At 38.3% G+C, this 21,442-nt stretch overlaps 1 protein-coding gene across 3 annotated transcripts in view; it reads right to left on the reverse strand.

Moving 5' to 3' along the window:
• Nucleotides 1–21,442, reverse strand: part of Rbcn-3B (WD repeat-containing protein Rbcn-3B) — a 438,089-nt gene that overhangs the window by 243,107 nt on the left and 173,540 nt on the right. For all 3 annotated transcript variants that reach the window (XM_067147119.2, XM_067147118.2, XM_067147117.2), the window contains exons 12-13: nt 15,684–15,843; nt 3,729–3,949 (exon numbers count right to left, since the gene is read on the reverse strand). In XM_067147119.2, the coding sequence (XP_067003220.2) occupies nt 3,729–3,949; nt 15,684–15,843 (381 nt within the window). The remainder of the gene's footprint in view (nt 1–3,728; nt 3,950–15,683; nt 15,844–21,442) is intronic.

Consider the following 21,442-nt stretch of genomic DNA (forward strand, 5'->3'; position numbering starts at 1 on the left):
GTAGAAAGCATAATCTGCAATCATAAGTGCTAATAGAAAGGATTTTAGGATTTCTTACTTACTTACAACATGCTTTATTATTAATTTATACCAAGAAAGTCATGATGGACCTAACTGATTGAAAAGGACATTATTCAGTTGAATTTTACTTGATCAACTTAATTTTTCAGTATTCTGTTGTTGAAACTGGGATTTATTTTCTAGTACATATCTATGATTCGGCGATATAATAGGGTGACCTTCCAGAGATTGAATAAAGGAAAGAAAGTTATAATATCTATTATTTTGCCTTGCGATCCTCCCTCTCTGTACCATCTCCTAAGGACTAGGTACCCCTCAGAAAGACCTCATGCTCTTGAAAATATTCTTTTCCTGGTACAGTACATAAGGAGTATCTGCTGCCGTAATTTTCGTAAACATCGAACTCCCATTTCAGTGAGTAAGCTGGGAATCGGGCTAGTATGCAAAGTTCTGGGTGCCAACCTAACTCCACTATAGCGTATTCTATCTATCTAACAGGTCTAACGCAGTTCTTGTTGCTGAACCATACGCCGCACTACAATAATCAATATGGTCAGTATCACACTAAATGCAGCTGAAAAACTTAACTCACGCTTAGCGAGCCGATCTATCTGATGAATCAACAACAATTGTTCCACCAAATCGATACAATATGATTTGCCTTAAGCAAATCTGTAAATTAGTAGTATATGTTTTGTTTTGATGAACGGAATCTGATAACTGAAATTAAAAAACGAAAAATAACTGTGGCATGGAGTTCTTTTGTAATATCATTGAAGGAAGAATTGCTGGAAAAAGAGGAGGAGGACGACCCAGAGTGTCTTACTTCAAGAGCCTGCTTCTGAGGATGAAGTGTAAGACCTACGCTGAATTGAAAAGACTGGCTCAAGATAGACAACTTTGGCTGGAGTGACAAGGCTAAGCCTTTAGAATATGATGATGATGATGATGATGATTTGTTTTGTTTAATCTTTAAATATCATCAGCTACAAATATGTTTAGAGGAAAATCTTAAAAAGTGGTATAAAGATATGGATGGTTTTCATATATGGTCTTAAAACATTCTCTAGTACTTAAAACAATGAGGGAGGGGTTGGGGGGTTGGGTGTACAGAAGGGTGACTATATCTATCCACTGATTAAAAAAGATTTTGCTCCTTAAAAACTGTAACAACATGTCCGAATGTCCATTAACAGAGTCTTAGAATGATCTTGTAACCTCAGGTTGTTGAAAACTAAGACGTATAAAGTGTCCTCTTGTGTCACCATATCCTTTGACAGGTTGTTGATCATTTCAAATATGATGAGACTTGTCGTATATCATGTGGATTTAGAAGTTCAATGAGCAGTTGTAGTGAGACGTTATGTAATTGACTGTACTGGTGTGATTGTTGGTTTGCAGTGGTAGTAATTTACTACACCAGGCATAAAGCTGGAGCTACGGATGCGAGACCACTCTCAAGGTAGCGAAGATTAAACGGACATTTCAACTATTAAAGATCGAGTTACAAACTGTGTCGAGCATGTGGATTTGGCGCTGTTTTACAGTCGGATGCTCTTCCTGACACCAACCCTATATGAAGGAATGAAATCACTATTGCGTGTTTCTGTGGTGGTTGGTAGTGAACTGTGTTGTCTGAATATGAAGAGTCTGAATATGAAGAGGAGAGTATTGGGACATACACCAAAACCCAGTCCCCGAGCCAGAAGAATAATCGGAAGCAATTAAAATCGTTGACTGAGCCGGAAATTAAACCCGCGACACACTGAGCCGAAGGGTAGTACGCTGACCATTCAGCAATCATAAACCATCAATTACAACATCCTATAATAAATTTATGGGTGGGAGTGACCCCTCTGACACGATGTTGTACAGCTACTTTGATGAGAGGTGGACTGTACGCTACTGGAAGAAGGTGGCTTTCAATATCACTGCTAGAATGGTACTGAACAGCTACATTCTTTAGAAGGGAAAAATGAAGGGATCAGTGAAAATAAAGTCTACACTGCACTATACAGTATCAATAATCAAAAGCCTAAGGGAGGAATGGATTACCACAAAATGAAGTGCCATACATTATCCATGAGGAGCAAAAGGGGTGAGAAGAAAGAGTCTAACTGTACTGCATGCAGCACGAAAGAAAAGAGAACAATAATTACTAAGTGTAATAAGGGTCTGCATGGAGAATGTTTTTCAAAGTATAAATGCTGACTCCGGAAAGTACATGTACAGTTCTTTACATTAGGTGCTATAATTCATGGCAAGATAAGAGTACAGAAAACGAAGTTATATCATGTTATAGAGAATTAAATGTACTTATTTTCAGAATGACCGGTCAAGAACACTACTGAACAGACTACTTTTTGTATTTGACAACTGATGCTTATCATCACTTAATTCCTAAATTTTGAAATTGTTTTTGTGGTAAAATATGCCATTAACAATGTTGGGATATATTTTTCCTAAAACTACATTGTATAGTGTACTAGTGTGATTTTTTAAATTTTGTACCAGTGGATTTCTTTAAACAGTGACTTTTTTACATTTTAACATGCATTATCATGAAAAATGGCCTCACTGTTTTGGGCTTGACTGGTGAATATAGCCTGATAGCAACAGGGTTATATTTTTTACAATTTGATTTACATCACACCGACACAGATAGGTCTTATGGCGACGATGGGATAGGAAAGGGCTAGGAGCGGGAAAGAAGCGGCCATTGTCCTAATTAAGGCACAGCCCCAGCATTTGCCTGGTGTGAAAATGGAAAACCACGGAAAACCATCTCCAGGGCTGCTGACAGTGCGGTTCGAACCCAATATCTCCTGGTTGCAAGCTCACAGCTGCGCGGCCCTAACCGCACGGCCAACTTGTCCAGTACAAAAGAGTTGAGCATGCTAAGTATCCTCATGCAGGCAATCTTCAGTAGACAAGTGGGGCTGCCAAGCCGGGCTTTTAACAAAATGAGGTCCTAGAAACACTGGCAGGTACCTACCAATGGTAGGACACTGTTTAACAAGCAGAGCTCTGGGTCAGTATGCACAAACCAATGTCGAGAGAAGTGTATAACAGAGGTTTTTGCAGCTGAAAAAATTGACAAGACCCATCTGTCAACTCTGATAATAGCTTGCAGCAGCATTCTCTCATACACATACACTGATGAAACGACTGCAGGACCAGCAGTGTGAACTATGTTGCTGATGGCAACTATGAACAGTGTAACACTCGGTAGAGATCCCTGTGGAACTCCATTTCCTTGAACATAATATAGAGCGTATGCCCTCAATACTCAAACTCAGAATAGACTATGGGACATGAAGTTTTCAATAAACATGGGCAAAATTCCCCAAAATCCCTACTTGTGTAGGGGTGGAGATAATTCCATATCACCAGGTAGTGTCGTAAGCCTTTTCAAGGTCAAAAACCTGGTGATAAAATGCTCCTTCCTCTTGGATGGCGCTCTCCAGTCTAACCAGATGATCGGTGGCGAATGAGAGCAAAAACTACACTGGTAGTTAGTCAGGAGACCTCTCTCTTCCATGGTGCTTACAAAACATCAGTTCACTATTCTTTCGTGCAGCTTACAGAGGCCATTTGATAGGTATATTGGCCTCTAGCTAAGAGTACACATTATACAATGCGTTAGCGTACAATCATCAGCATTTAAAAAAAAATCATTATTATAATTAGATATTTTGAGTACTTACACTGCAATTGTTTGGAGGAACTAGAAGCTGGGTGATTTCTCCAGCATGTACACAAAAGCGATGAAGCAGAGTGCCAGCGTATAGATCCCAGAGGCAAACAGCAAAATCTACACCTCCGGACACCAGGTGGGACTTCTCATAGCGTGGGTGTGTGTGATAAGGATACAGGAGACAGTTCACACGCCCAGCATGACCCAGTAACAGTTGGTGAGGTGGCCAGTCTGGACAGAAAACACAAAATGAGTAAATAAGAGAGGTTCAACAGAGGCAAAATCTGATAGCATAATTAAGCAACTGAGTGGGACTAAAGAACCAGACAGTGGGAGGATACATGTTTGTTACAATAATGTTATCTGGTTAACATCACGATGATGATGATGATGATGATGATGATGATGATGATTGTTGTTTAAAGGGGCCTAACATCTAGGTCATCAGCTCCTAATGGTACGAAATGAGACAAAATGCAATGACAATTTAGAAGTCCAAAATTCATCCAATGACTAGAATTCAAAACGTGATGAAGAATGAAAGGATAAATATGAATTTAAATTAATCAGCAGAGTCAACTCGCAATACTGAAAGTTAAAAATCATTCCAAAATTGATCCACTGACTAGAATTCAAAAAGATGACGAACAATGATTATGAACTTAAAACAATCAGTGCATCCGACCCACAATGCCTCACCCTCCCAGAAACTATATTGAAAAATTAGTATTACTGACCAAGGTACTGCTTACAAAGCACAATTCTGAATCGATGATTCTTGTTGTCCAAAGGGGTCCAAAATACAGGTCAACGGCCCCTCATAATGGTACTTATCGCTAGAAAAGTAGGTATTTCTCAAATTAGGGTACTAATCAAAAGTAGCGTAGATTCACGGTGTTTCAAACGTTATGGTACTACTTACAAGTATTGTGCATCACACAGGTAACTCACACCTATGGTGTTTCTCACATAATGGTGCCACTCATAGGCAACACAAGCCCATGGTGTTCCTCACATAGGTGTACTAATCACAGGCAACGCAGACCCACAGTGTCGCTCATATAGTGCTACTAATCACAGGCAACGCCCAGACCCGTGGTGTTTCTCACAATGGTACTAGTCGCAGGCAACGTAAGCCTGTGATGTTCCACATATAGTGGTACTAATCACGGGTACTGTAAACCTATAGTGACCCACCCACTAATGCTACTAATCACAAATCTATTGTATACCTAACATAGTGGTACTACTCACAAACAGAGGCGACCCATGGTTTTCCCTGCATGATGGTACTAATCACAAGTAGCTTCATGGTTCTAATTCAATCATTCCTTGGTTGCCCCTTTCAGTTGCCTCTTACGACAGGCAGAGGATATTTTGGGTGTATTCATCTGTGTCCCCCACCCACAGGGGGTTGGTTAACATCACTTCAATTTCTATACGTTTTAGGAGAGTATCCCACACAATTTATTTTACGTGCCCAAAGCCAATGACACAGATTAGTTGTATTTAAACATTCTCATACGCCACTTACCTTAGCCAGGAGTAAACCAGCTATCTTGGGGACAGAAGAACAATGACTTCCCAACTGTGCCTCAAAAGTCAACTGCTTGTTATTACAGAAAGAGAACAAGAATGACATTCCTAATTGTGGCTGGGGAATCTAGTCAATCTGCACAAATGTAGAAGCAGACTTTCCCAGAGTCAGTTAACATTCCAAAATCTTCTGAAGATACCTATTCTTCCGCGACGCTTCCCTGTACTGCCATCATAAGTATTTCTACAATATTTACATTTGGTTAGCATATGGATAGCACCATTTGCATCAAGCTTCCCACAACACTGGCTGCACAGTTGCGTATGACTGGGGAAGAGTGGGTCATGCATGTACTGCCGTGTTGAAGGGGCTCTTCAGCTCGCTGAGGAGACCGTGCTATAGTATTAATGTACAGTAAAACCTTGTTAAGATGTTTCTGCAGGGGAAGAGGAAAGAGAACACGTTAAGCAAGAAAATGTACAATTGAATACATGAATAAAAACTATCCAACAGGGATATGGAAGCACTTTATAAATGTTTTCTTCCACATGCATACATTTTACATCATGTATGTAGAGGTACAGTGAAGTATATAGGCTGTCTACGGTTTCTAGAGACTGGATGAGAGTATTAAAAGACATTAAAAAGAAGATAGAAAAAAATTAAATACTACTAAATAACAATAGTGAATTAAAAGATGTGTAAAACATCAGAAAACAAATATGAAATATTTGCACTGGTGCCCATAAAAGTATTATAAAGTATTATAAAGTACAAAGGTATTATTGCAAATCACAGACTTTCTGAAACAAATATTAGCTGAAACCTTATATTTTGGACCAGTGGGTTCTTAAACATTGTTTTGTGGCTACACTCTTTGACCATGAATCATTTGGGATTAAATTCAGTCAAGCAGCTGTGAGCTCGCATCCAGGAGATAGTGGGTTCGAACCCCACTGTCGGCAGCCCTGAAGATGGTTTTCCATGGTTTCCCATTTTCATACCAGGCAAATGCTGGGGCTGTACCTTAATTAAGGCCACGGCCGCTTCTTTCCCATTCCTAGGCCTTTCCTGTCCCATCGTCGCCATAAGACCTATCTGTGTCAGTGCAACGTAAAGCAAAATAGCAAAAAAAATCTCAGTCATATACGAGTGAATGACTGACCACCATTTTGAATATGATAACACTTCGAACGACTTGAGTCGAAACGTGAAGGTGCGAGTTTCAATTTACACATCACCACTGAAAGATGCAGATGCCTGTCCACTTCCTTTTTGCCTCCACTAGTAAGCAATTTTATAACCTTTTCAGTATTCACAATTGGGCTACCGCAAAATAAATATGCACCACGCTTATCAAATTCACACGATTATGTTCGTAATCTGTAGGTAGCTATCATGTGAAAAATATCCACTACCCTTCACTGTATAACTCATCAGAATTAATTTCTGCCCTCTGTATTCATAAAATATACACACAACAGGCTTACTGAGTTATTCAGTATTATCACAAAAAAGTGGCAAGCAAAACTGATCTTTCCTGAGGCTAACAGCTTGCTCCATGAAGGTGTAATTTACCCCGTAAAGTTCAGGAATTCAAGACATTTTCCCGTTTTCGCATTTCCACGGTATGCACTAGCCATGCATCTTGGTTGGTATGCTATTTACCAACTGATGAACCCACCTTAGTACACCGGGGCGAAACGCTGGCAACTAGGAATGAATTAGCTGGAAAAAATTTTAATGTCCAATAACAAACCAATTATATTGTTATCAATTTCAGGGCTGCAAAAAATGTGACTGTACTAAGGCGTACAGCGAAAATTTCTGACGTGATAAGCGAGGCACTTTTATATAGACTTAATATGGCGTGAATCGGGACTTAGAATTTACAACATGCTAAGCAAGAAATCATCTTAATGAGGAATGCAGTAACAAGGTTTCACTGCATTCGCTTACACTACACATGCATGAAATATTAATTTAATTCCTATATACCAGAAAAGATAAGGATGGATGTTAAGTAGATACCTAGTAATATTAAAATAAAATAGGAAGCAGAAGATATGTAAGCAGATTGTACCCAATTCACAATCCAAAACAACTGAATTTACAGTAGAAGTCCGCTATTGCAAGTATGGCATATAACAAGAACCCCGTTATGTCAGTTTTGTCTGTCCCTTCAAAATTTGTATATAAAACTGTGTATTATCCTTTGTTTACAGAGAGAGAACTATCATTGACGCACCCGTTATTGTGAGAGATGAAGCGAGCGCAATTTTTTCGTTACCTATATTTATGCATTCAACCATTATACTGCATGCGATCCATCATTTTCAGTATCATTTCCTTACTATGTCCACTAGTGAGCTCTCTCATCAACGTTCGAAGGCGATGTTGGAATCTATTAGGAATACCTGTCGACTGCCGGTTCGTAAACAAAAATATGAAATAGAACATGCTTCCGTAACAAATACGTAAATATGTGGTCGACAGTAATTGTTAACTCGTTAGAAATAAAGGCTGAGAAAACAATTGCTTAATTTTAATAATCTACACAGAAATTAAGTAAGAATGAGATACAAATCAAGATCACTGATTTCAGGGATTATTTTATATTAAATTTCAGAGAGGCTATTCCCATGTTATCATTTCTCCACTGGAGCTTGGAATATGTTTTCATGATACATACAGTACGGTTATGTTAGGTGATGCTGTTTGAATAAGAAAGCTGAAACATTTGTCACAAAATGTGATTGACCATTGAACCGTATCATTTTCTTGCTTTCTCCCTATGCACACTTGCGAGCTCTCTCGGCGACATTCGAAGACGATGTCGGAGTCGATTATTAATACCCGTCAACTGCTGTTCTCTAAAAGAAAATTCAAAATGAAAGAGGATAACATGTTTTCATAATAAATGCATAAATGACATGGCTGTTAGCAGTTGTTAACTCATTAGAAATAAAGGCTGAAGTAAACGATCGTTTAATTTTCATGCCAAATACTGCAATTTAGTAAAAATGGGATACATCTCAAGATATGGCAAAATGCATCATTGATTTCAGAGGTTAGTTTATATTTTCTAACATCTGGTTAAATTTACTAAAAAGAAAACTGTAGTCATGCACTGTGGAAAAGAGAAAAAGAGAAGCCAAGTGAACATAGAAGGAGAACAGTTAAAGAATGTATAACAGTTTACATATCTGGGTAGCATTATTAATGGACGTAATGAAATTAACCCTGAAATTAATAGTAGATTAAGTAAAGGTAAAACATTTTATCAAGTCAGAGAGCTTTTAGGGGGTTGACAAAGTACCCAAGAGAACAAAATTAACATTACATAAACAGTATTTCATGCCAATTGTAACATACAGACTAGAAGCGCTGGTAACTAAGAGACAAGATAGAATATTCAAGCAGTAGAAATGACATTTTTAAGAACATCGGTTAAAAAGACAAGAAGAGATAGAATTCATTTTTTTTTTTACTAGTTGTTTTACGTCACACCGACACAGATAGGTCTTATGGCGACAATGGTATAGGGAAGGCCTAGGAGTTGGAAGGAAGCGGCCATGGCCTTAATTAAGATACAGCCCCAGCATTTGCCTGGTGTGAAAATGGGAAACCACGGTAAACCATCTTCAGGGCTGCTGACAATGGGATTCGAACCCACTATCTCCAGATGCTAGCTCACAGCCGCGCGCCTCGAACCGCACGGCCAACTCGCCTGGTGAATTCAAAATATTAAAATCAGAGAAGAGCTAAATATAGAACCGTTAGTACAGAAGATACAGAAAGCAAGACTGAGATGGTTCGGACATGTAAAAAGAATGGGAAAGGAACAGGTAGCAAAAAGGGAATTGGAAAAGTTAAGGGAAAGGGACCAGATGGAAGACCGAGAAGAAGGAGGATAAATCAGATTTGGAAGGACATTAGAGAAGCTGGATTGGATGTGGCGGAAGTAATGAAGGAAGGACAGAAAGGAGTGGAGGGGGCTTATTAACCACACCCGGGTGACTGGAGTGGGATATTGATGATGATGGTTAAATTTCAGTAAATTTGTAGCAAGGAGGTTATCATTTCTCTAGATGAGCTTGAAATATGTTTTTATGCTACATACAGCCAAAACTGGTTAGGACGTTTTTGTGGGAAGCAAAAAAAAGTAACGTCATAAAGAGGGAATGTACTAAAATATGAAAAACTATTTCGCTGTTAATTTTACGGTTAGGTTAAACGGAAAAATAATTATGATGAAAACAAAGAAAGAAATGTTTACAATATTATAATTAATGAAATAAATAAAAAATAATACATTTTGAGAACACCAACATAGTAGAACTTGAAGGAAAATAGTTCTTAGAAACATGAACTATATCTCTTACAATTATGTTTAAAGTTGTCAAAGGAAAGTCCAACATCTGGGCAATTTGCACATATTTCATGTGTGGTTTAGTGTCCACTTTCTCAATTAACTTTAATTTTTCATCATCTATAAACTGTCTAGCTTTCTTCTTCTCCATAACTGAACGTCCTGCGAACCACTGTGTGTTACATGTACAGTAAGCCTGATTTATGTATGTTGTTACACAATTCATTTACGAACGTAAAATCAAGCACCAACATGTCAGCTGTATACGTAAGTACAGTAGACCTGATATACGTACGTTGTTACACACATAAGTACATTAGGCCTAATTTACCTACACAAGTCACTCAGGCCTCTTTCAAACGGCGTGGGAGTAAAACACGCCCGTACCTGCTTCCGCTGACTCTTACACATACAACGGGTCGATTGGTGCAAAAGTCTCCGCGCTTTCCAGCAAATCCTTTTCAACACTCCTTTCAGTGTGAGTAATAAGTATGGACCATAAATAATCTTCGTTTACCTTCTACACTTAAGAAAATACAAAAATATTTCACGCATGCTGTGTCCTTCACATTTTGTTAGAGGAGGAGATTGGTACAATTAGGAGGATACTCTCACAATAATGGGTCTAAATGATATCACACTTTCCCAAACACGAGACCACTGGTATTTCCGACATTAAAGTTATTAAGTTCTGAAAGTCTATTTCGGGTTCCATAACAAACGCTGTAAATCACACAGGAAAAGAACAAAGCACACGAGTAACTTTTAAACTGAAAATGAGAAATGTGTCAAATAGGTAAATAAAATTCTAAATCCATTTCTACTTTCTTATAGGTACACAATCGGGTTCTGATAAAGGTCGCAGTACTGATGTCGCAAGCACGGTCGATTCGCTGTGTATGATGAGGACATGCATAAAACCTAATATCCAATAACAAGTAATTGTGGGTGTGGGACTGCAACTTACCATGGACTGCCCGCTCAAGCATTTCTCCCGCATGCTGTACCTCTCCACCTACACATCATCTGAACTATCAGTTCTTAGTTCAAGCCTAGGCTAAGCGTGGAAGAGGGTCGAAACCATGCCATCTGAAAGAGGCCTCACGAATGTAAAATTAAGCACCAACATGTCAGATGCAAACAGAATAAGACTGGCTTGGATCTGACGCTCCCTGCAGCTGCAGGCCAACATGCAACCTCGCTCCGGCACCGTGAAATTAAGTTCTCTACCAAATCCTTACCCAGGCCGGTTGTCTCTTGCAGTGTCGCTGGCATGTCGTACACACACACGGCCGGGAATGTTAATTTAAACTTCTTATGGTGGGAGTTACCAACGTGACGCAAATCCAGGTTTCCTTAGTATGTATTTAATAGGACACGTCCTGGGACTTAGGAATAATGGTGTAATAACCAGGGAAACGTGCTAGAGATGAATGTCTTAACCAGTTTTGACTGTATATGGTTAGGTACCGAGCTCGATAGCTGCAGTCGCTTAAGTGCGGCCAGTATCCAGTATTCGGGAGATAGGTTCGAACCCCACTGTCGGCAGCCCTGAAAAATGGTTTTCCGTGGTTTCCCATTTTCATACCAGGTAAATGCTGGGGCTGTACCTTAATTAAGGCCATGGCCGCTTCCTTCCCACTCCTAGCCCTTTCCTGTCCCATCGTCGCCATAAGAACTATCTGTGTCGGTGCAACGTAAAACAACTAGCAAAAAAAAAAATGGTTAGGTGACGCTGATTGAAGAAGAAATCTGTAAAGTTTGCCACGGAGGCCTCAAGTGATACCGGTGCTATATTTTTTTTTTTATCAGAGTAAAATTAAACATACACCTTCACATAGTATTGTATTTTGAAAAATAACAAACAAGTAAGCCATAGTGTTGATATCATCCGCGAAAATGCAAATTTGAACAAACTGATTTCCGTCTCATACAGATTTTAATGCGTACAGGTTTTATCCTAACTTTTACAAAAAAAATCATATATAACGACAATCTGCTATTGCGAGTAGATTTTTCGCTGTTATGAATTCTCGCTATAACAGACTTCTACTGTACTTTAAAATAAATCTTTCTTCAGAGCAGCCACTGCTTACTTTTTACCACGAGTCATTCACTCAAAATTTTAATTTATTTTCTACAGCCATGCGGACTCAAATAATCGTCCTCAGATTAAATGCACTTGTATCGACAGGACTACTAGATTGACTGGGATCTTTGGTGTCATTGTGATGACTTGCTTCTTCAGATACTGATTTTCATTTTAAAATTCTTGTTGGTGACTTTTCAACACCCCCCCGCAAAAAAAATACTATCTTCTACTGGACCAGCTATAAAACAGTGGTTTGGGCTTAAGTAAGAATAAAGAGGTATAATCCACTTATTTGAAGTGTGTCCCAATTTTTCTATAAAATAAGCTTTACCACTTTAGGAAAAAATAAAAAAAGGTTGAATATAATGGCCTGAAAATAGGAGTATCATAGATAACAGGTATACAGATATAGCAAATACTTCTCCAAAATTACAGAATTGAGCTTCAAACATTCAAAATGAAATTAAAGTAATTTTGTTAGAATTTAATTCCTATTCACTTGTGAGAAGAAATACAAGATTCTTTCTGATAACTTGTCTCCTCTTCTTCCTTCTTCCTGATAACATTTCTGCTTATGCAGGTCATTCATGATAACTTGTATACATGATAAATCGTTTAGTGTTTTCTTTCTTTACAATATTTTTAACCTTTTAAATGCTGAGTTACCAGCTGAATGCTTGGTATGTCAGTGCTGAGTTTTTTCATTTGTATGTAAAAAAAATTGTACAAGCCTCAATTTTTAACTTATTATTACTTACAATATTAGCTTAAAATGTTTATAAATGTTGGTTCTTTATGAACCTGAATGCAAATGGAAAATCCTACACTTATGTTCAATACTATTTTGAGATAAAACAAAATTACACTTTTTGTGCTCATGCTTACATCATTTTTATACAAAGTAAAGAGCCCAAAATAAAATTATTTCCTAAAAGCTGTAGGCAACTAATTCAAGTACATAAGTTGATATTTTAAAATACTTTCTAAATCTGGAATGTGGTGACAGCTCAATGTTTTCCACCAGTTGTTTTGATACCAATTTGTTTCATCAACAACCAGCTGCACCAACACCAGAATAGTTTTTTTAAAAATCAATGATTTTGGGGTTGTCATCAAACACTACTTGGCTCCCAGAGTATGTCACAGTTACTTGACAGTCTGGTGGAGAAAAGTCATCCGTCCACCACAAAAATAGTGACGAAATATCTTTTGAACCCACCCTGTTTTTTTTTTTCCCCTTTGTTTAGAAGGAAGCTCTGTTTCTTTCTCACAATATTTTCAGCACACACTGTATTACTCTCACTTTCAAAATCGCTTAACAATTCATTAAAATCATCATCTTTATCATCACCTTCCACTGCGGTTAATAACTGAAAGATTCTTTGATCCAAAATAACATTGTTAGGAGAGCAACTAGCTTGTTGCTCCGCCATGCTTGTTTACATAACAGATATGTTCCACAGACGTCTACAAAAAGCACTGTAAGTTACTTAAAGTCTCTCTAATGTCACTGCTTATTCTTATTTCAAGTACTCACTTGTTCAACTTGTACTTGACATCAATGCACACTACATACAGATCCAAAAACCAGCACAATTCAAAACACAAATATTCACAAAAGGAAATGTTTACTTGTTAAAATGGTGAACTCTAGTGCAGCTTTTAGTATTTTCAGTTCACAAACCATGAATAACCACCCACAGGGATGCATGCAATTACCATGCTATTTACCAACTGATGAGCCCAACTTAGCACACTGGGGTGAAACGCTGGCAACCAGGAATGAGTTAGCTGGAAAATTTATAATGTCCAATAATGGACCATTATATTGGTATTATAAATTTACTCATTCGGGACAAATATTTCAGGTTCCCTATGGGAATCAACATCTAGATCAATATAAGGAAGCACGAGTGTGTACCCTCGTTCACTTCCTTTCAACTTCATTTTTGGAGACTAAATTTTTTTAAGCCTCAGAGATTTATATTCATCTCTTCGGTCTTTGAAGTTTCAGCAACTTAGTCACTTTATAGCATGACTTAGCCTCTGTTTCAATGGACCTTATGCCCAATTAGGTCTTGTTCTCTTGAAAGATTTTTTTGGAGTGCTTGTTTTCTGCCTCCAATCTCCTTTTGGTTCTAAGCCTTTAGTAACACTCAATCATGATTTTTCTGTTCATGGCCAGGTAGTATGGGCCTTCTGTTCTTATTTATTACGGATCTTCTGATCCTTTTGTGTGTAGCACCTCTAACACGATGGTCCCTAAGGTAATAGGTTACTCTTTAGGTAAAATGCTCCTCATATTTCAACAGTCTGTGATGTCAGAACCTTTTGTAATCAACGTACTCTGTTGGTTCAAACAAACGTGCGTGTGCAAAAACAGTTGTAAATGGACTCTAGGGTTTGGAAACCTGTATAATGTAAAAATTGTTGCAGAAGCAACAGGCTTCTTTTAGTACTTTGGTACTTGATGTGTATGTATGGGCTGTACAGGCTAGCCTCAGTTTCAAATTTAATATGTAAAATATTTGCAAAGTCAGAAAATTCAAGTATGTCACTTAAGACGGGAATCTTCTCCCCATGAAATGGTAGGGTTTGTGAGCTTTCGTGCTCACCTAGTGTAATTTATCCTGAGCAACTGAGCTCCCTCTGTAAATTATTCGGAACTGACAAGCTGTCTTATTTTGCGATTCTCAAGCTACTTTGTGAAGTTTCTGAGCTTTTATGCTCCTCTTGTATTATCAGAGCTTCCTGCTCTTCTCTTCTATTTCGTTAACTTCTTCTTCTTCTTTTTCCTTTTCTTATTCTTCTCCTCCCTCTCCTCGTTTTATGACTGCATAGGATCACTTTAGTCAGTCCATGGTTCAGGTCTCTTTTAGGGATTGTTCGGGCTTTGCGGTCCTCCCAGTACCTCTTCAGACGCTCCAATGTTCGTGCCCTTTCCTCGGTTGAAAATGTGTGTGTTGTTGGTTTGTTTCATGTAATGGTAAAGCGGAGGTTTGTATTCTCGAGTTTTAAATTCGATTTTATCTTATTTGTGGTGTCTTCTGTTGTAAGGCCTATTTCCATCAGATCATCTCTTACTTCTCTAATCCATTTACATCCTGTTGTGGTATTTTTTGAGACAAGATTACGTTGTACTAGTTGTTTCAGAAGTCTTGAATCCTGCATCCTCATGATATGTCCAAAGAATCCCAGTCTCCTCTTACGCATGATATCTGTAATGGGTTCTAGATCTTTGTACAAAATTTTGTTAGGTATTATTTGCCACTCTGGTATTTTTTATTGATGCAGGTTCTTTAAATCATCTTTTCAATTTTCTGAAGTCTGTCAGTCTTTGAATGTTTATTCAGGTGAATAAACTTGTTATTTTAATGAAAATTATCCTTTTGGGAAGAAATAAAAATACGACTTTCTGAAATGTTATTAACTATACTGAAACTTCGATTTATGCTTTGTACAGCCATCCACCCCTCATGCTTCCCTTCCTCTGTGAACCACCAATGGTGCAGTAGTTTTCACACTTATCAGCACCGGCTTTCTTGGAAACTGTTATAACAACATTCTGCTGAAAATCGGATGGCACTTCTCCTGTATCATACACTTTACACACTATATGGAATAACCTCGTCATGGTGGTTTCTCCGAAGGATGACCTAATAAGCTGAATGTTTATTTCAAGTACAAAGTCAGTAATAACCTGATTTATTTCTTTAAGCAAACAACTATTCTTTACCTCTCACATATCTCAGGCTTATTAAAAACATTACTAAGTAGGTTTCAAATGACAATGATTTTACCTCCCTTTGTTTTATGTGCACATCATCTAATTACACAATTTAAGAATAATAATGTTGTTGCCTTTACGTCCCATTAACTACTTTTACGGCTTTTGGAGATGCCGAGGTGCCAGAGGTTTAAATTTAAATGAATTCTGAGTGAAAAAGAGGCATGAAGAACAAACCATCATACTGTTGATGTCGTCCATGCAGCAATTGCAGCATGACAGTCTGAGTGGCAGGCACAATGATGATTGAACCATCTTCACGCCCCACTACAAGGCGACTTTGCTGAGGCAAGTAGATACTGGCAGTCAGCTTCACTCCAGGCAGGTCTCCAGAGTCCTTTGAACAAAAAAGCAACAATTCTGAAAATCTTCAGAAGAAGAAACACACACTAAAATTACGTAAATATGAGTACTAACATATTTACACAAGTGTATGTGAGTGATTATAAATATATAAGGCATGATCAAAAGTTTCTGTTTGAGGCCGTTGCTGCAGCGGACATGTAGGCTAAGGGATTAATGTGGCAGTCATGTCATGCCGAGCTGCACGCATTAAATGCATCCACGTGAAATATGGTGACAGTACCAAATGCGACCAAACAAGACCAATGTGCTGTTATTCTGTTCTTGGCTACCGAAGGACAAACACTGGTTGACATCCACTGGAGAATGAAGACTGTATATTGGGAAGCATGTCTGTCAAAAACCACCATTGTGGAATGGTGCACTAAGTTTCGTATGGTTCGTGTTATGACACAAGATGACGGTCACTCTAAGAAGTCAGCCTCATGCATTACAGACAACAACCGGGTGGTGGATGGGGCGATTAGGGCGAACTGGCGTGTAATCATTCGTCTGCTAGCAATGGATCTCAACATCAGGTTCGGTAGCGTGCAACACAGTATCCAGCAGGAGTTAGGCTAGCCAGGATGTGCAGCAGGCGGTTAGAGACTTCAAGCAGCAGGACAGTCTTTCACCACACGAGGATCTTCAACCTGATGCGTCGGTGGGATGAGTGCCTCAGTGCTCACAGCGATTTTACCTGACTGGCATCCCAATTCAGCACTGTACAGGCGTCGAACGGAAACTTTTTGATCGCACCTTACATATCCTCCTCCTCCTCCAGGAAACTCTTAAATCGGGTAGTGGATCACTACCTTCATCCGCTTCTCGTACCTCCCTGGAGGCACAAGAGATGCATGCCGCTTCAGGGGTTCTCCCTAGCTCTTTGTCCTTATTATGGTGGGTTTGCCATACCCAAAGGAATTTTATATCTAACTGCCAGGTTTCAAAGAGGCTGCCCCTAACATTGAACTGCCTGCTGGATTTCAATGGCAGCGCCAAACTAAAGGAGCTCTTCTGCCTGAAGCCACTGGCCTCTTCAGAGAGTTGGGCCAGACCATATTGAATATTCAAATGTTATCAAACTTTAACACTGCTTTACAATTATTATCACCAGAGATTCTTTATCCACAATTATTTACAAGCAAATCTGAAGAAGTAAATTCTGCCATTATGGTACCTTTATAAATAACTAGCTACCCACACTGGCTTTGCACGGAAGCAGTTATGAACATACGATATAAGTCATTTTTCCTCTGGTGGTGAACACAAAAATGTTATTATGATGTAACATGCAAAGGGACACAAAACTATCCATAAGAAAAATATTCTCCACCGAGATCAACTCTAACCATGCCAAGTGTCTGACACTGTACTTTGTTTATTGTCATGCCAAAGTAGACTCTTACCGGGAATTGGACTCGTTTGAAATCAAAAGGCACATCTGAAGAAATCATAGCAGTTGTTGGTATTAAGACAGCATGTTATGAAAAACTTTTCCGTCAGTGTTTTTCTATTTATATTTTTGTGAAATATGCAGTTTCAAAAACATTAAAGGCTAGAGCTCAACAGGTGTTTTTAGATGTAACATTCCTCCGTTGAGTAATGCAAGAAATATGCACATAGTGGTGTGCAATATACTGTGGCAACATGCTACAGAAGTTATTGCACAATATCGAAATACAAAGCCTTTCTGAAGGTCACAGCACCGACAAAATGGACTACAGCCCATAATCTTCCAGTATAGGACACAACTTTTAGCGGCTACAATACGTAAGGTAATGTAGGGTTTGAACAATTGGGTCAATTGCCAATTATTCAGTGTAACCACCACTTTCTCTACCATTTCTGTTCACGTCATCTGACAACCAATAATGAAATACAAACTTTTGAAGTTACCCTTCTTATTTCCATCAGTACCATTTCAAAACACTTCATTCTTTGAAAATATACAGTGGTCTACACTGAGGCCCTACAACAAAGGCAACTACATTAAAAATACACTGTGTACCCCACACGTTCAAAAAACCAGTGTCATTTAATCCAAAGATAACTGCATTATTTAATACATGGTCTACCCGGGGTGAAAGGAATAATATGTCACATTCATTTCCACAAAAATTGTTATGTTTAACAATGTCTGTCTAGCCGTAGCCCTACTGTTTCAACTAACAGTCGTCGGTTTGTATGCAGCAATTGAGAAGCGCAAGCGGTAACACTGCAGTAATGAGACCACTAGGCTCGGCAAGCTATGGATAATGCTGGTCTATTCAAGTCTCACGCATCACTAGCATGCTAGTAGTAACCATGAGAGGTGTGCACTTGTTCTATTAGTAACCACGAGAGGCGTGCACTTGTTCTATAAAATATACCTGTCTCTGTGCTAATTATTTTTTACATAAATGTATACGAATAATGGTTAGTGATGGGTAAGGAAAATAGGAGTTACAGCACACAGTTAAAATTAACAGTGATTGCATTCACAGAAAATAACAGCAAATGTGCTGCAGCATGCGAGTTTTGTGTAAAGCCATCACATATACACTAATGGCATTAAAAACAAGGACAGTTGCAGTGTATCCAGAAGACAGCATTATCATTTCAGGGATCAAAATCAGGCCAGTTGTGATGTTTGGGACATCACTGCATGTATTCAATTATTGAACTATATAATTAATTGATAAGATGTATATATTTAATCACTGATAGGTCATTTTTAAATTAATATATATATATATATAGGGTTTTAATTATCGATTTCACATCATTTCATTTCTTTGTATCATGGCTATAACGTATTCTGAACGAACCACATATTGGGTAAAGTATTTCAACATCATTCATATTAATAGCTTGCAGTAAATTTTCCAATAGCCATTGTGAGGTGACCAGAGTCAGCAGGCTAATTTCAGCCCATTTCCAGGAAAAGTATGTCATCAAGGTTACGAGAGACCCTACCCTCTCCACCTTCTGAAGAGACAGTTGAAACATTATGAACGCCGACTTTTCGAACTTCGCTACCTGACGCTAGTTTTCAGCGGGAAAGTTCAACCTACGCGAATGGACGTAATGAAGTAACACGATAGATTCCTAGCAATACATAGGAGAAGGGATGAGACCTCGAATCTTACTGGACCATGTGATATGGCTGATGGAGGGAGACTTTTGACGGCGATATACCCGCCGACAAGAGCTGGAGAGAGGACTCGTATTCGGACATTCTTACTCTTATTCAGATTCACACTGGTACTCGTACTCTTGGAAGACACTCTTACGCTGATCCTACGTCTGCACATCGGAGAAGATTTTAACTTACTTCACTTCGCATCTGAGTAGTACCGTAGGATACTACTCAAAAGTTACTGTCATTTGGACTTATCTCAATGACGAGAGGTAGTCAACGGGAGACCGGTTTTGACTAGTATAGGGGAGGAGAGCTTTTATTATGAATTTAGTTACGATACTGTTCCGTAATACGGAAGAATACAAGTGTATTCTCTCCATGAACATAACCCATGGTGGTTTTGCTTTTAAAATTAGGACTCATTACGACTTTATGTAAGGAGTACAGTAGGAGTGTTAAGGCAGGAAAGTCATGTTACAGCTAGTGTATTATGCATGAAGCAGAAGTAGGACTGGAATCCAACAACAGATGACGCAGCCAGTATGAGAGATCCAGCTTCCAGATAACAAAGTCTACAAATGGTGAGCTATTGGCTTAAATTACTGCAAGTCTACGTGTTACAATTCATGTTCTTAGAGTTCATTTCATTTAATTTTTCTTTTGCTTCCGTAAGTTCAGATTTCGTTAATACGCCGTTACGTTATGTTTTTCATCCTAATAAATAACTGTTTTAATTTGTATTTTCTGAAATTATTATTAATGATCCTTAAATTCCAAGTTAGTGTACTTAATGGTTAGTGTTCCGTCACCCTACCCCAGGGAGTTTTTTGAGTCTCATGACTTATTATTATTATTATTACTATTATTATTATTATTATTATTATTATTATTATTATTATTATTATTATTATTATTATTATTATTAATTATCAACTATCGTTTTCAAGCCATAAGCTTGAAGGCTGGCGCCCATGGGATATTGTTTATTGAGAAACAATGAGATATCATTTATTTATATTACTATTAAAGTGTCCCGCCACAATATAATACTGTCACACATCTGTGGACTAAGTAGGTACGCCACACAGTTTGTAGAAACTGAAGAAGAATTCTTAAAATACTGATTAAGAAATGAATTTGAGAGTCATCAAATATCCTGGAGGAGATGGACACACTCAGTCACATTCAAAGATAATGATTACAATAATGTACAGATTCATAGAGCCCTGTATCCCAGAGAGACAACTAAGTAAAATTCACAGAATGAGAGAGAATACCACAAACTGCCAACGTCCTCCACAAGCACAATATAAAAACCGTGTTTGGTACAGTCACAATTGTTCACAACTTTGGTATAAGCAGGGACAAATTGTCCCCACTATTACATCCTGGGGTGCACAAAATCCCCTGTACTTGCGGCAAGGTATACATTGGCCAAACATGCCTATCCATTGGTACACTTATTAAGGAACACCAACAAAATATCCATCTCAACCAGCCAGACAAGTCAGCAATGACTGAGCACTCCCTATCAACAGGTCATGATGTCGTGTTCCAAAATGTTCGAGCTCTTACCCGCACTAAACACTACAGATTTAGGATTATACAGGAAGCTGTGGAAATATGAAAAAATCCTAACAATTTCAACAGGGACACTGGCTATCAAGTAAGTAATATGTCGTTGCCAGCCATTAATGATTTACGTATGTAGTTCTCTTCCCTGTCCTTTCACTATTGCTATTTCGTTTCAGTGTTTTCCTAATTCATACTCTCCTCATCACCAGATGGTTCACTCTAGGCTACATGCTATGGGTAGGGACCTGAGTTTTTCGCGTTTGCGACTACACCGACTTTTAAACCTAGGAATTTCATTTTTGTCCGTATTGAACTGAGAAAGGATGATAGGAAAAAGTTAAAACGGTCCACCTTTTCAATACAAAATGTTATATTTATTTATAACATGTATTTGCACTTGGAACTAGTTTCGACGCTGTGTTTGCGTCATCATCAGCCAAAATGTGGGAAATAGGCAAGATGTAGGCATTTATATTACACAAGGCGTTACATTAAACAATACACATCTTACAAGGAGATAAAAACAGGGACGAATATAGAAACAAATGAATCGTTGAGAAAACAAAAGTTATACATATTAAAAATAACCTTAACCACACATCTTGCAATGCGAAAGTGTTCTTTTTGAATGATTCCTGAATATAAAAAAAACACACGCGCACACATTTCTGAAGAGCCAGCAGGCAGGACAAAGTAAAGTGAAACCTTAAGACTTCTTCCGAGAAGAGTTCCTCATTTTTTCTATGTTCCGACTAACTAATGAAGTCTCCCTTGAGTTCCTGATAAACATACACAACAGGAAATTCTCTTTCACTCTCAACAATAGCTCTAAAGACCAACGGTAAAATTTTTATTTTAAATATTGTGCAGAGACGTGAAAGCATGATTTTGAACA

Source organism: Anabrus simplex, chromosome 5 (genome assembly GCF_040414725.1).
Source record: "Anabrus simplex isolate iqAnaSimp1 chromosome 5, ASM4041472v1, whole genome shotgun sequence".
In the NCBI taxonomy this organism is placed as follows: Eukaryota; Metazoa; Arthropoda; class Insecta; order Orthoptera; family Tettigoniidae; genus Anabrus; species Anabrus simplex.